At 36.7% G+C, this 17,229-nt stretch overlaps 1 protein-coding gene across 6 annotated transcripts in view; it reads right to left on the bottom strand.

Annotated features, from left to right (window-relative positions):
- The window catches only part of kcnip4a (potassium voltage-gated channel interacting protein 4a), a 161,281-nt gene that overhangs the window by 54,404 nt on the left and 89,648 nt on the right, over positions 1 to 17,229 (bottom strand). The window contains exon 1 of one of the 6 annotated variants that reach the window (XM_046851431.1): positions 15,953 to 16,097. The exons of the other annotated variants lie outside the window; for them this stretch is intronic. Coding sequence (XP_046707387.1) covers positions 15,953 to 16,052 — 100 coding nt within the window. The 5' untranslated portion in view covers positions 16,053 to 16,097. Of the gene's footprint in view, positions 1 to 15,952; positions 16,098 to 17,229 lie in introns of those variants that run through there. 6 annotated transcript variants of the gene reach the window in all.

Below are 17,229 nucleotides of genomic sequence, written 5' to 3' on the forward strand. Positions count from 1 at the left end.
TTAGATTATGCTTCAGAGAGGTAGAGTAAAAAGATCTGTGCCTGCTGCGTATGAGGAACTAATCACACAGACATCACTAATACCTCCATCACACCTGCTGAATATGTGATTAACAATCAGCACAGTGAATCAGCAACTGTGCGTCTTGGTTTAACTGATTTGCAGCAGGCAGACTCTAGGATCTCTGATTGAAAGCTGAGCCTTCAGACAAAATTCCTCTCAATATAAAAACATTCGGTGTACATGTAAGTGAGGTAAAAAGGAATATGAATTCGAATGAACAATAACACTACACTGATGGGTCTAATGCACAGCATCAAATCCTAGTAAACGAAACAAAATGAAAAACATCTATATTTTGCACTTATTTTACACTTACATCATTATGATGGTTTAAAGCTACAGAGGAGGACTTATTGAATGTTGGATTATTAAACACAAAAGTGATCTGTAAGAAGTATGACATGCTGTTTAGTAATCAATTAAATACTAAATGTAATGATTAGCAGCAACTGGGCCACTGCTGATTTGCCCACAATACCACACCAATTTCATAGTTAAAAACCAGTTATACCACATTCACTGATGTCATATCATTTGGATTTTTTTTTGTGATTAATAAACTGTGAAATACAATCTACATTTGTGTTGGTTTAACATGAATTTCTCTGTCTTCTCTTGTCCGAATTGTATGCAAACATTTGCTTTTACCTGCCTGTCAACTCCTCTGTTGTCTATTCAGAAAATCAAACACATTGCATTCTTCAAAGCACCAGTCAGTGTGTAGCAATTGAGCACTGCGACGCTTTAATAGGACAGACTAAACAACCATTATAGCAAAAATGCACACTTGGAAACTCTTCTAGAAATAACAGCTGTGTTTACCCGATCACTACAACACGAATCAGTCATGCTGGATCAATAGCTCGGCCATCTTCAATACGCCCACAAGTGCTCAAGTGACCCTTTGTGTCTATGTCACTAAGCACGGCTACTGCAATCAGCAATACAACATGCCTCCATGATTAGCAATGTTCAGGCTACATTACACACATCAATCAAACAATCGGATGACAACCATATTAGAGCTGGGGCTTAACTTTTTTGAGTAGGACCTTGAACAACTATGTCATAATGAAGTAATCTGTTATGAATTTGTCTTGGGTAGGAAATGAATGCAGAGGAATTGCACCCCTGGCGCAGTAATACGAAAAACTAAATCATCTCTGTGGGGGCAAGAGCTTAATGAAAGTAGTGAGAGTTAAAAGGAAGAAAGAGGCAATGGGGTGCCCTTACTACAAAATAGAATGGAACATTCAACAGCCTGCAGATGATAAAGGCGTTTTCATGAAGTTGGAACATTATTCAGCATAAAATGCTGCAAGAACATGAACCACTATTGAAAGCCAGCCATTCATAAAAACAGAACTTCTACACTGAACATTAAAGTAAAACATTTTTTAAAAATCAACACCAGCAGTGTTGATAAGAATGCCTCCACCTTCAAAAAGTCTACATCATATTGCTATTCATTTGCATGCCTTAAATACCCTGAAAATTTAAATTACCTTGAACAGGATATATATTTGACTTTAAGCCTATTTAAATTGAATCAGTACATACAATGGTTACAATAATAATTGATTCATGATATTAAAATTTTAAAACCGCATAATACATAAACGATATCTGGATTTTGCCAAAATGTAAAATTAATAGAGTGTTGAAAACAAGTGCACTCTCAGCTTTTTATAAGACCATCTGTTTAATTCAACTACTACATTTTACTCCAATTTAATGTGATATTTTGTATGATTTACAGTATCTTCCAGTGCCCATTTGGTTAACAGATACACATACTAATATAATGTTAGTATTGATGAATGCTTAGTTCTGTGCTGTAACATATAAGCAATTACTATAAATGTAAAGTCAGCACAGTACATTGCAAATATAGAGCAGTGGCTGGTATTTTAATTCAATATATTGAGCAAATTTTTATAGGAACTGTTTAGTTTAATGAGCTGAAGGTCTTCGACCAATTACATTTTACTAGGGGGTGGATGAGGGCTTTATTAGTTCAATACATCTTTTTTGATAAAAAAGAGGTTTTCATGAAAACAGTTGCTTAAACGAGACGCAGCCCCCAACAAAGTTAAAATGAAGAAATAGACATACAGTATATTAATACTGTCATATGATTAATGAAACCCAGTAGGCATAGGTAATATTTTGTTCATTTCATAAAATGAATTTTTTATTTAATGAGTAAATACGTATGAATTAATTTAGATATTAATTTTCAGACTACTGTTTAGGCTACTGCTTTAAAAGTCAGAAGAAAGCATAATAACGTCTGCCCTGATTGCCATTTTATCCCACCTGGAGTGAAATTCTGCTTCTCCATATGCTGAGAACAGTTTTGACCTTTTACAAGAAGCCAGTCAACCACACACTTCTCTTGTGTTGCAGTCAAGTTCTGTCGGTTTGATTATTTCATCAGTAGATTGTGTTTTCCCCAAACCAATGGTGAAATAAAAAAATCCAAATAAACGTTAACGTTTTATTGAAAACATTAGCAATGACTACATTGATTCAGTTTGAATTGCTTTTGTGTTTGTAATCACAAGCTGTTTTTGTAAAAGCAAGTTTGTGTTGTATTTATGATGTAACTGTAGTTGCACATTTTTTTTGATCATGCATATCTGGTATAACTCCAAATCTATTGGAGATATTTCCATTATCGTGGATTCCCAAAAGGCACACACACATGAGAAACACAAACATCAGCCTGTGACCTGGATTTAAAAAATGTTACACTTGTAACCACAGGAGCACATTTGATATTTGCATGGCTGATATCATTTAGTTTGAAGGAACTCTAGAACTTTTAAACTGTGCTCGGAGTAAGCGTACTGGGCTTTATTCACCCTGTAAATAAAGGAGAGAAATATAGAACTGTTTACTGTGTAGCCCAAAATGCAGTCAAGCATTCCACTAGTCCCAATATTGATTTGCATTCATGAGTTTTACAGCATCTGCACAAATTTAGATGACTTTTTAAAGAAAAAGACCAGTGATCGTCTATTTAGTGAGAACATCATTAGCAAAATGAAACCACTGCGTTTCAAGTTAATGTGGTGCAACTAATTATTAGTTCATCTAACAATCCAGCTATGTTGATAAAGCAGTTAGATTTTTATTGTTTTTTAGGAATTACACCTCAAACATATTCCTAGTTGATTCTTATTCCACTTGAGAATAGTGGGGATAAAGTGCACCAGTCCTGTACTTGGGCAAAATATACAAAAACTCTTTCTGAATATCACTTCAACTTAGTAAAAATTAAGAAGTAAAAGAAAAAAGAGGATTTTAGTTGTCACATATACAGTCCACTACAGCACTGTGAAATTTTTTCTTTACATATATACCATGATATACAACATCTCTTGATCATGGAGGGTTATGTGGCTTTTGCTCAAGGGCCAAAAGTGGCAGTTTGACAGTGCTGGGGCTTGAACCCCCACCTTTCTTATCAGTAACCCAAAGCATTAACCATTGAGTTACCAATAAAAAACTTATTTGCTCAATTTAAAATGTAAAAAGTACAAAAGGACCTGATTATATTGATCTTTGAGACTGATAACCTATATTTCCCAAAGCACCTGGTCCTAAGTAAAGTATGTGATTTTTGAGCATTGCATTCCACATTTAGTCCCAATTTGCTCTTGTAATTCCCTTCATTCTTCTGAAAAGCTGTTCCATTAGATTTTGGAGTGTGCTTATGGATATTTGTGTTAATCAGCCACAAGTGTATTATAAAAGGCAGGTACTGATGGAGGTGAGGAGGCCTGGGGTGCAGTCAGCGTTCCAATCCATTCCAAAGGTGTTCATTAGGGATGAGATCAGAGCTCTATAGCAGGCCACTCAGGATCTTCCTCTCTACAGCATGTAAACCAGATCTTCAAGGAGCTCTCTTTGTGCATAGGGGCACTGCCATGCTGGAACAGGTTTGGGTTTCCAATTTCAAGTGAATGCTAAATTGTATTAAAACGCATCCAAAGACGTCCTATAGAATTGAGTGCCTCCAGCTTCGTGGTAACAGTTTGGAAAAGAACCACATATAGCAAGAAAGGTCAGGTGACCCAATACTTTTGCCAATTTAGTGCACATTCTTACCACATGCAAACTCTTGCAAGAACTGTGGGGCATTGATTGTGGTCTTGTGACTGGGTCTCATTTAATACAGTTTGTTTATTTACTACACAACTTTGTTACTGTCCAGCACTGCTGAAAAATGCTTTGGTTTTGATGATTTTGGCTAAATAGAATGTGCCTGATCAAATGTGATCCTAATGAAACCTGAAATGTATTTAACAGGTACAAAAGCTCAATGCTCTGTTCTCGTTGGTCAGAAATTCTTGAATATTTTTTTACAATACCTTGGGGCTTGGTGATTAGTTTTAGTTGTAGTTTTGTTCTATCGTTTTCCAGGTAAACACTTTTGATCGAAAAAAGTGTGTAACTGTTGATAAGGTAAGTGGTTAGAGTAGTTTATTTAGCGTTACTCTCCAGTGCATTGTAACAGTGTGAGGTAAAGCTATATGTGAAGCCAGACACGGCAAAGGTTTTCCAGTTTCTTGGCAACATCATTTGTTAACTTCCGGAGAATGAACAACGAAAAGACTAGTGAAGATATAATTCCAAAAAAAAAGGTTAAGAAGAAATTCTTGTTGCAGATTCTCCACAACAAAAATGTATCCAAGTGCAATGTGTTATTATATTCTGCGAAGCAAACTGCTGTCACATAAAAGGAATAAAACTCTTTAGGATGAGCTGTTATAGGAAAATACTCAACTCTGTAGTGGTGGCAACTTTACACCATCCTTAGCTTATTTATATTCATTTTCCCAGAGAGAGATGTGGGGGGAGGGAGAGGGGGTATGGTATTGTATTAATACCATGCATAAACAGCATGATTTTTTCCATTAAGAAGGTCTTTACAAACAGCATTAGAGAAATTATAGTGGAGCTACACCCTATATAGATGAGCAAATGATATCTACAGAATGCAGAAGCTCACTGGGACAACAAGATGGATGAGAAAGTACAAAGAAATGTTTAGAGAAAGACTGCCTACTCTGGCAGAATTTAATAATACGAGCAAAAGCCTGCCATGCCACCTAATATTATACCCCTTAAACATTATTAGCTGCCTACACAGTAAATTAATTTTATGCTTTGACGTGCATGCTTATAGATGACGCATGCAAATCAGTCATGGGATAAATAAAATATGAAAATGAGCTGCTTGTTTTTGAAAATGAATCCCAGAGAAATCAGTAAGATGTATGAAAATGATTTACATTTTTTCCGATTCTAAAGCTTAAGCCATTATAAGAATGGGAAAGTGCTTAAATAAATTCGCTGCCAGATTTGTGTAATAATAAATAGATGAATTTTTGGTGTGTCATTTATTGTTGGTTATAATTATATAATTTAAAGGGACACAACCATTTGTTATGGTCATTATACTCATTTCATTTGGTCTATGATTCATGTATTGGGAGCAATTTATGACATTAAAAGTTTTATTTGTAATCCATTTAGCTCTGTATAGCTGCTTTGTGACAATGTCCATTGTTAGATGTGCACATTACAAATAAAACTAAATTGAAATAAATACTCTGACCCCTTTACATCTCATGAAACATTATACAAAATTTGTCAACCAAGACAAAAGAAAATGTCTACATTACATACACACTTTATTACTGTCCTACATTTAAAGGCAAATTTACAATGTTTGCTTTGAAATAAACCTGTACGATGCTCCTGTGTAAAACCAGCCTAATGTTTATAAAGACAAACACTTAGTGACTAAGACTGTTGTAAACTCAACAGTAGCTCCATCTAATGGATTTGCAAGACATTGCAGATAAATTAAAATGATTTATCAATATTTATTGAGGCTTAATACGTGGCATGCGTAAATCTATTAAACTAAACAGATGTCTAGCTGTGATTAGTAAAAACAAAATCAAAGTTTTTAGAAAAAAAAAGTTGAAAATGTTTTGTTTTAAAGTATTGTTTTAACATAGTCCCTCATTTTAATAACAATTTAGGTGTTTTTATGTAACATATCTATAATGAATACAGTAGAATTATATGCACTTTACAATCAGGGCTATATTTGATCTAAAATGTTGGCATAAATTTGTAATGGAAAATCTTGCACAAGCCATAGATGTTTTCAGTGCAGTTAACAGCACCACCACGTGGTCATTGGAGAGCACTACAGCACTACAGCATATCTACAGATCAATGGTCATGATTTAGAAAAACCTATTTTTGAAAATGTATGTATAAAAAAATATATGGTACTGATTGCTTTAACATTTACTTAACAAGGGGTTTTCTGAATCCCAATTGAGTTTCAATTTACTCATACTATATTATATATATATATATATATATATATATATATATATATATATATATATATACACACACACACACACACACACACACACACACACACACACACACACACAATATATAAACTATATATATACGGTTTAGACTGGCTAATGTGTAATCCCTTGGAGTCAGTATGGAAAATCTCCAGCATGCAGCAGTGTCCGTTGTGTTTCACATACTGTACACAATACATGAATGGACACCAGATGGTCAAGCAGTAGCCTGACAGGAGACTGATTGGTGACTGTGCAATCTTATTTTTGGTTTCACACTGATCACATACAAAGCAACACCTCTACAGACTTTTGAGAGAGAGAGAGAGAGAGAGAGAGAGAGAGAGAGGGTTGGGTGTCTTGTGTCAAGTTGACATGCCTCTAAATAAAATGATAAATAATTGAGACTGAATTGTTCTGAATGTTTTTAGAAATTCAAAGACTTAGTTAATAATGTATGATGAATATAAAGTCTATTTTTTTTTTGTTTGTTTGTTTTCATTTCCAACCAACCTGAGAAGGCAAAAGTATCTATGCAATTTTGTTCTTAAGAATATTGCATTTGTGATTAAATTTTAATGTACTGCAGGAATTGTAATGATAGATTACCAAGCATATTTACAAGCCAACTTTATTTTACAATGAGGTAAAAATTATTTTTACAATAAATGATTTCAATAAAAAAATTAAGCAGTTTATAGTAATACTATTTAAACAAGCATAAATAAAAGAGCTTTACTGAGCCTTACTGGGCATGCTGCTCAAAAGGTCACTAGCATTAAAGTTACATAAAATATTATCTGATGACATTTTAATGAAATGCAACCAATCCTAACATGTGTTACAACTTAGTAGTAGATTTCAGTTGAAAGCAGTGTGTTATTTGAATGTTCAAGAAAATATTCAGCTCTTAAATGTACACTTTTTTAGGAATGGCTCAATCCTAAAACAACTATTTTGAAACTATTCTGTTTTCTGCTGTAACATTCAAACAAGTCAGCATTCTGTCAATTTGATTTGATTTGATATTGGAATCAGGACCGTCTAAAATAATTTTTCCAAAAGCGGGAAAGTCAAAGTAAAAACAGGCTCAAGGAGAAAAATTTCAACATTCTCTTGTTCCTTCGCCAAAAGCTTTAAAGGGAAAGGAATTTATAAACATTATACTGTATGAGAGTTTGAATATGGGTTGTGTGATGGATTATATATATTTTTTTAGTTCAATAATTTTATTACAATAAAATGATCCATACAGTATAATCATTTATATATAATGTAACAAAAGTATTCTAGCCTATTTTAGTCAATTTAATATTCATGATTATGATGCTTTCAAAAATATTGTATTTATGTCTATTGATATTGACGATACTGGTCTTGAAAGTACTTGGCATTGGATAAAAAAAGTGCTATTTCCCATCTGTATTTTACAGACAGTTTCTTCTTCCTCTTCTTTTGGCTTCTCCCATTAGGGGTCGCCACAGAGGATCATCCGTCTCCATACCCCTCTGTCCTCTACATCTGCCTTTTTCAAACCAAAAACCTGCATGTCTTCCCTCACCAAATCCATAAACCTCCTCCTTGGCCTTCCTCTATTTCTCCTTCCTGGTGGCTTCATCCTCAGAATTCTAGATATACTCCATGTCGCTCCTCTGCACATGTCCAAACCATCTCATTCGTGCCTCCCTCACTTTGTCTACAAAACGTCCTACAAACGCTGCCCCTCTAATAAACTTGTTTCTGATCTTGTGGATCCTCATCACTCCCAACGCAAATCTCAGCAACTTCAGCTCTGCTACCTTTAGCTCCTCCTCCTGTCTTTTACTCAATGCCACTGTCTCTAAACCATACAACATCGCAGGTCTCACCACAGTCCTTTAAATTTTCCCTTTTACTCTTGCTGATACTCTTCTATTACAAATCACTCCTGCCACTTTTCTCCACCCACTCCACCCTGCCTGCACTCTTTTCTTCACTTTTCTAACACACTCTCCATTACTTTTGCACTGTTGACCCCGGTACCTAAACTTCTCCACCTTCTCCACCTCTTCTCCCTGCAACCACACCACTCCACTGCCCTTCCTCTCATTCACACACATGTACTCTGTCTTACTCCTACTGACTTTCATTCCCCTTCTCTCCAGCACGTACCTCCAGCTCTCCAGGCTTTTCTCAACCTGTTTCCTACTCTCACCACAAATCACAATATCATCCGCAAACATCATAGTCCATTGAGACTCCTGTATGACCTCATCCGTCAACCTGTCCATCACCACTGCAAACAGGAAAGGGCTCAGAGTTGATCCTTGATGCAGTCCAACCTCCACCTTCAACCAGTCTGTCATTCCTACTGCACACTTCACTGCTGTCACACTGTCCTCATACATGTCCTTTACCACCCTCACATAATTCTCTGACACACTTGACTTCCTCATACAATACAACAACTCCTCGCTCGGCACCCTGTCGTACACTTTCTCCTACAAAAGAAAAATTTCTGTCTCAAATTTCTGCTCTTAAAGCTTCAATGCCGTGGACTTCAATTATACATTAATTATAATGCAGCTCATGATTGATCTTCTATACACCCAACATAGCATATACAAATATTCTACTTGAGCTGAAAGCCAGTGCCCTGTTTAAAGACTTGTCTCTGTCATCATCTCCTCACTTGTCATATCAGCAGTGTTTTGGTGACACTGCTGTCACTCAGTGTCACTCCTCCAGAGAGGCCGTGATCAGAGTGAACAAAGTCATTTCCACATAGTGGCTATTTTTATCAACAATAAACAAAAACCAACCAAAATTCACATTTTTCTTTTTAGGAGACTTTAAAAGCCTTTCTAAGAGATTCATACTAAATCATAGATACAGTATGTGGGGATATAGACATTTCAAGGTAATTGAACAAGTAACTTCTGCAAGATAAACAAGATCATGGCAGAATTTTATACCACTAAGAATCAAATGACTTACACAATAAAACCAGATCCAGTGCATATTAGAGGGCGGAATATATATATATATATATATATATATATATATATATATATATATATATATATATATATATATATATATATACAGTGGAACCTCGGGTTACGAACGCCCCGGCATACGTATAATTCAGGTTACGAATCGCAGTTTATCAAAATATATCGGGATACGAACGTCGCTCACCAAAAAATCGCAGGCAAGTTGGTTGTTTTTGCTCTATCCACGCAGCTCGTCACATCAGTTAGCGTCCTGTGTCCCTAGCGAGAGCATCGTGTTACTTATCCGCTTGAACTTTTCCCGGCGGCAGCGTAACAACTCGTTAGTTGATGCTCGTGGAATGATGAGATGGACAACATTAGCCGATGCATAACCACTTTACTTGTTTTTATGAAGATAGATTAGCAGGGTTACAGTCTTTTCCAAGTACAATACCCATAATGAATTTCACTCTGGACTTCAATACCAACTGATAGTAGCCTTAAAGAAACAGCTCTCATTTTCCCTCTAATGCAACAATTGTCTCAGCGTTCGTGTTAATAACACTGTCTTTAATATTCTATAATATAATATATAATAATATATAAATAATATAATATAATAAGATTCTCCTTCCAAACAATAACTCTCCCTCCTCCCCTTCTCTGACGTCGTCTCCTGCAGCGAGTCTTCTCAAAGGAAAGTACCGGTAAAGATCTTTTCCTCTTTTGTATGTTTATATGTGGTATGATTTTAATATAACATGTTAAAAGTAAATAATATTAGTGAATATTGGCTTTATTTTTATTTAAGTAATATTTTGGTTGTCCAGAACGAATTACCGAAGTTTCTGTTCATTATTATGGGGAAATTTGTATCGGGATGCGAACTTTTCAGGTTCTGAATAAAGTACCGGAACGAATTAAACTCGTAACTGTATATATATATATATATATATATATATATATATATATATATATATATATATATATATATATATAGTGAGGAAAATAAGTATTTGAACACCCTGCTATTTTGCAAGTTCTCCCACTTAGAAATCATGGAGGGGTCTGAAATTGTCATCGTAGGTGCATGTCCACTGTGAGAGACATAATCTAAAAAAAAAATCCAGAAATCACAATATATGATTTTTAACTATTTATTTGTATGATACAGCTGCAAATAAGTATTTGAACACCTGTCTATCAGCTAGAATTCTGACCCTCAAAGACCTGTTAGTCTGCCTTTAAAATGTCCACCTCCACTACATTTATTATCCTAAATTAGATGCACCTGTTTGAGGTCGTTAGCTGCATAAAGACACCTGTCCACCCCATACAATCAGTAAGAATCCAACTACTATCATGGCCAAGACCAAAGAGCTGTCCAAAGACACTAGAGACAAAATTGTACACCTTCACAAGGCTGGAAAGGGATATGAGGAAATTGCCAAGCAGCTTGGTGAAGAAAGGTCCACTGTTGGAGCAATCATTAGAAAATGGAAGAAGCTAAACATGACTGTCATTCTCCCTCGGACTGGGGCTCCATGCAAGATCCCACCTTGTGGGGTCTCAATGATCCTAAGGAAGGTGAGAAATCAGCCCAGAACTACACGGGAGGAGCTGGTCAATGACCTGAAAAGAGCTGGGACCACCGTTTCCAAGGTTACTGTTGGTAATACACTAAGACTTCATGGTTTAAAATCATGCATGGCACGGAAGGTTCCCCTGCTTAAACCAGCACATGTCCAGGCACGTCTTAAGTTTGCCAATGACCATTTGGATGATCCAGAGGAGTCATGAGAGAAAGTCATGTGGTCAGATGAGACCAAAATAGAACTTTTGGGTCATAATTCCACTAAACGTGTTTGTAGGAAGAAGAACGATGAGTACCATCCCAAGAACACCATCCCTACTGTGAAGCATGGGGGTGGTAGCATCATGCTTTGGGGGTGTTTTTCTGCACATGGGACAGGGCGACTGCACTGTATTAAGGAGAGGATGACCGGGGCCATGTATTGCGAGATTTTGGGGAACAACCTCCTTCCCTCAGTTAGAGCATTGAAGATGGGTCGAGGCTGGGTCTTCCAACATGACAATGACCCGAAGCACACAGCCAGGATAACCAAGGAGTGGCTCTGTAAGAAGCATATCAAGGTTCTGGCGTGGCCTATCCAGTCTCCAGACCTAAACCCAATAAAGAATCTTTGAAGGGAGCTCAAACTCCGTGTTTCTCAGCGACAGGCCAGAAACCTGACTGATCTAGAGAAGATCTGTGTGGAGGAGTGGGCCAAAATCCCTCCTGCAGTGTGTGCAAACCTGGTGAAAAACTACCGGAAACGTTTGACCTCTGTAACTGCAAACAAAGTCTACTGTACCAAATTTTAACATTGAATTTCTCAAGTGTTCAAATACTTATTTGCAGCTGTATCACACACACACATATATATTATATATATATATATATATATATATATATATATATATATATATATATATATATATATATATATATATATATAATATATATGTGTGTGTGTGATACAGATGGTGGTAGATTTTGCTAAAAGGATGGAAATGGCAGTGGTGAACACTTATTTTAAGAAGAAGAAGGATCATAGGGTTATGTATAAGAGTGGAGGAAGGTGCACACAGGTGGACTATGTTCTATGTAAGAGATGCAAACAGAAGGAAAGTGGAGACTGTAAGGTGTTGGCGGGGGACAGTGTAGCCAAACAGCATCGGATGGTGGTCTGTAGGATGGTTTAGGAGGTGAAGAAGAAGAGGAGGAGAGTGAGGACTGAAAGAAGAATAAGATGGTGGAAACTGAAGGAGGAAGACTGTAGTGTAAGGTTCAGGGAAGAGGTCAGACAGGGGCTCAGTGGTGGTGAAGAGGTGCTGGATGATTGGGAAACTACTGCAGGAGTGAAAAGGGAGACAGCTAGAATGGTACTTAATGTGACATCTGTAAATAGAAATGAAGACAAAGAGACGTGGTGGTGGAATGAGGAAGTGCAGGAGAGCATAAGGAGAAAGAGGTTGGCAAAACAGAATTGGGATTGACAGAGTGATGAGAAAAGTAGGCAAGAATACAAAGAGCAGCAGGTAAAGAGGGATGTGGCGAAAGCCAAGGAAAAGGCATACGAGGAGCTGTATAAGTTGGACACTAAGGAAGTAGAAAAGGATTTGTACCGATTGGCCAGGCAGAGGGACCGAGCTGGGAAGGATGTGCTGCAAGTTAAAGCAGTAAAGGATGGAGAGGGAAATGTGTTGACTAGTGATGAGAGTGTGTTGAGAAGATGGAGGGAGTATTTCGAGCAGCTGATGAACGAGAAAAATGAAAGAGAGAGAAGGTTGGATGGTGTAGAGATGGTGAAGCAGGAAGTGGATAGAATTATTAAGGAGGAAGTGAGAGCAGCGATTAAGAGGATGAAGAGTGGAAAGTCAGTTGGACCAGATGACATAGAGATGTTGAGATAATGATCTTTGGCAACTTCATAATAACTGATGGTAACAAATGATTTGTATTAATTTCTAGTATTGATGGGAGATCTTGTATTGATGGAAGTCTCCCATTGATGAAGGTCCTTTCTGGCGGCCAATCAATGTGTGAAAACTATGTCTAATTCTTAATGAACCGCTCGTTCTCAATTTGACCCATAATAGAATCTTGCATTATCATCCTGGAATACGTCTGGGCCACCAGGGAAGAAAAAATCCATTGATGGAAAACCTGTAATATAATTCAGGTACAGGTAGTCTTAGACAACTTACGACCATTCCACTTTACGTCCACAATCACTAGCCACGGTGTACGACAGTGCGTACCATCTTCCGGCATAATTTCACAGTACTGTACATATAGCCTACTCTACTTATGACCAAATCGTGTTACGAGTGTCGTACGCCGTGACTATGCCATGATTGGTGCATCACTTCATTTGCCTCTTTTCTTACCATGACGTGCCGATCACTTTGGAATTGGATATCAGATCATGTGACCTTGTTCCATTACTACAGAGACCATTCTTTAGGCTGTGTAGCAAACTAAATACTTTTCCCCTGATTAGACTCACTGATGTGTTATTTTTTAAAAGGCAACACAGCAGTTCAGTCCCAATCTCTTGAGTTATCTTTAAATTGTGCATGTGGAAGTGTGCTTACTTTCAGTTTTAAACATAGACATGAGTTTGACTGTGCTTATGAGATTGAATTTTAAACATTTAAACAATCTCTATTCAAGATCATTGAAAGTTTTTTTAACCCCATTCCTTCCTCAAAGATGATGGTTAACTATTATCCCTCCAAGTTTTATTAATGCATTGAACAGCTTAATTCAGTTTTAGTAGCCATCAGCAACCACCATAGTTGTTTTCTTAGCTTGATGCAGGCCATTGAATTTAGCCCTTCTGAAACAAAGTAACATCTTTGCAAGACCACAGGATATGTCTTCTGACATAGTTTAGGACATCCTTCAGTGTGATCAGTGTGATTCTTTGCTGCTGTAACACAGAAATTTCCTCACTGTGCACGAATAAAAGGTATATCTTATCTTATAGCCGATATCAGTACAGTATCAACATCCTTTTAGTAGCCACGTTTTCAAAAACAAACTTAACAGGAAGTCAAATGACAGGATTAATTGTGAAACAGATGCACCGTTTTATAACAAAGTTAGTGACAACGTAGTTGCAGTATGTAAATACTGTATGAATCCTAATAACTTAACTTCTTGACTTGACTTCTACCTATAAGATGCAAAACTTCCAAATATTTTTAAGGCCTTAGTGTACTTAATTATAGACTAAAATGCACAGTGAAATCATGAAAAATACATATTCTGGAATAAGAACCAACTGTTCAAAAAATGTCTTTATGACTATTATCACTGTGTCGACAGCAAACCTTCCAACATGCAAAAAAATTCATGATTATTATCCAGACAAAAATATGGGCATGGACCAACAAATATAAAACAAAGTTCTAAGTTTTAGGTTACTTAGCACTCACTTCCACAGATAGAAAACTCCTGCTGCATGATATATTTTAATTTGTTTAGAAATCAATAGAAATTAGTAGTATGACTATAAAAGCAGGGAAAGCAGCAAAGCCAGACAGAAACTAAAAGTACTATCCAACTCTACATCACAGGGACATTGGCCATTTTCACCTCCCACGTTTGAGGACGTTTTGTTTTGCATCATGCTGAAACTCTGAAATATTATTTTAGAAAACATAAACACTAAAAATTATTACCCAGATGAAAACTATACCTGCTTAACCTTGGCAAAAAAAAAAAAAAAAACTATACTTAATCCAGTTATTACTGAACACAGTAAATGTTTGGCTTTAGGCTGGGTCAGGACTGGACTAAACACTTTTCTTTTGTGAGGAAACGCTGGAGGCAGACAGACTTCTGATGCAGACTTTCAGATGTACCCAAGATATTAATGATCCACTTAGTGTCTTTTATGATAATCTTATCATAATTCATTTTTTATGCATCTAGCTTAACGACACTGACCTAACCACTTGTACGTAACACAAGACAGAGAGGGATGTTTGACCTATATTAACACCAGATATAGAAATCCCACCACAATCTTAACAAAGCCAACAAGTCCTGTTTTTAAGCAGCATGCTGTCTCAGATTGTTCACCACAACAGGTTATACATAACAGGTAGCCATGTGGTTGCAGAACGAGCGATTCACACATTCAAAATAAGAACTTCCTTGCTGTGCATCTTTTCCCACAAAACAGCTTGTGCTCAATGTAAAGAAGCAGAAACGCTTGTGCTTAACAGCATATGGTCATTTTAACCAGAGAAAATCTATATCAGTAGCTGAAATCTGTAAAACTGTATTAATCTAGAGTTGAGGAGAACTTTTCAGGAAACCTTTTAAGATGTGCATTAGTGTGCTGGATGATGAATGAAGCTAAACGTTTCTGACAGTTATTTATAAACAAAACTGAAACACATTTCATTTTGCTGTAATATTTAACAACCTAAAACATAACACTAATACAATACCATAATCACATAGGTTTGAAACATGAGTATTTCTGCCAAATATTTCTGGAACTTGTTCTCTATTTAAGAATCTATCTCAAATGAGAAAGCATGAATAGAATAACATTTTTTTGTCATTTAAACTCTTGGTCTCATGATAACAAAAATATGTACAAATAAAGAATATACATATATCCACTGTATCTATGTCCATTAATTATGCAATAATTAAATGCATTTTTTTGTTACAGCACACAGCCTGCTTTTCACAAAGAAAAAAATTGATGCCAGCAAACAAACAAGAAGATCCAAGACAGACCTGTTGACTGTTCATCTTTATGCTAAATGAGCTTCACATGCTAGAGTTGTAATTTCTATCTAACAGTAAAGCATAAATAGAAATTCCTAAAAGATTAAAATGCTGACAATCGTCTTCTAAGTGTGAATACTAGCCAGATTATGGAAACATAGAATCTTTGCCACTTTTTTGCTTACCGTCGTAGCTTGCCTCTAAAAGTCCAAACTGTTCCAGAACCTTTACAAAGAGAACAACTACCACTAGCACACCGATCATCTCCAACCCCTCCAAGTTCATGGTGCAGACTGAATCATGTCATGGTCTGAGCGCAGCTCTGGACACAGAACACTCTAATGTGAACAACATCTAGAGACTCTGACTCTTTACATCCTCAGTGAAGACAGAGGAGAAGAGAGGAGAGGAGAAGAGGAGGAGAGGAGTTGAGACGGGGAGGGGCAGAGCTGGAAAGGAGCAGGGAGGGCAAGCAGGAGTAATGGATAATACAAAGGATAAATAGATAAAGCTACAGGGGACAAGAGAAAGTGATAAGGTATCTTTGGATAGGTATTAGGTAGGACGAATTGAATGAAAGGCTGAATAACCATTTTTTCCCTCTCCTTGTATAATATTCCACAATAAAAGGATGTTTCTGTAGAGTTTATCTTTCCCTAACGGACACACAGAGAACACGGTAATGCTTCAGTCCATCTCCTGAGACCCAGTGTCAGACAATGCACAGTGCGTATGGCTCTGAAGCCCTACACACCTCAGGACGCTGTCACATTGAGCATCTGTTACCAAGGAAACTGGTCCTGAAACAAATACAGTAAGGATCCATGCTAGACACGATGACTGTTCCAAAAATATTGCACTACACACTTCATGCCAAACTCCCTATTATTCAGCACCCCTATGGGAATTACAACTAATAAGGTGCAAAGATTGTGAATTAAAAAAAAACAAGTGCAAAGACAGTACTACACACTTTTAAAGGCAGTGTAGCAAACTGAATGCTGGATATGTATTGCTGTGAACATATTTGCATGTGTTCAGGCCTCTCTCAGAAGGTTGAGCCAGCTTTTTAAAGGACAGCTCATTCTTCTTTAGCGCTGTTATAATCACGCTATTCTGTTGGATTTGATTGCAGCAACAGTCCGTTGATTCCCCTGCTAATGAAGCTGGATTAATGCAATTAAAATAGCAGCCACCTCATTTGATTACCTACAAGGTCAAGCTGTCACACATGATTCATTAACCTGTTTCTGAAAAGTAAGCACTTAAAAAAAAAAGAAATGGTAAATACTGTGCAATATGAGTATTATGTATATATGTGCCAGAAGAATTCATTTCTTTATACGGTAAAACACAAGCTGAAAGATAAATAACACTAATAACACACCAGCTCCAGATACAACATGGACACAAAACCACATTCAGGCTCTGAGTTTTACAATGACTCACCCCAAAAAGGGGG

The sequence above is a fragment of the Silurus meridionalis genome, chromosome 6, assembly GCF_014805685.1.
Source record: "Silurus meridionalis isolate SWU-2019-XX chromosome 6, ASM1480568v1, whole genome shotgun sequence".
NCBI lineage: Eukaryota > Metazoa > Chordata > Actinopteri > Siluriformes > Siluridae > Silurus > Silurus meridionalis.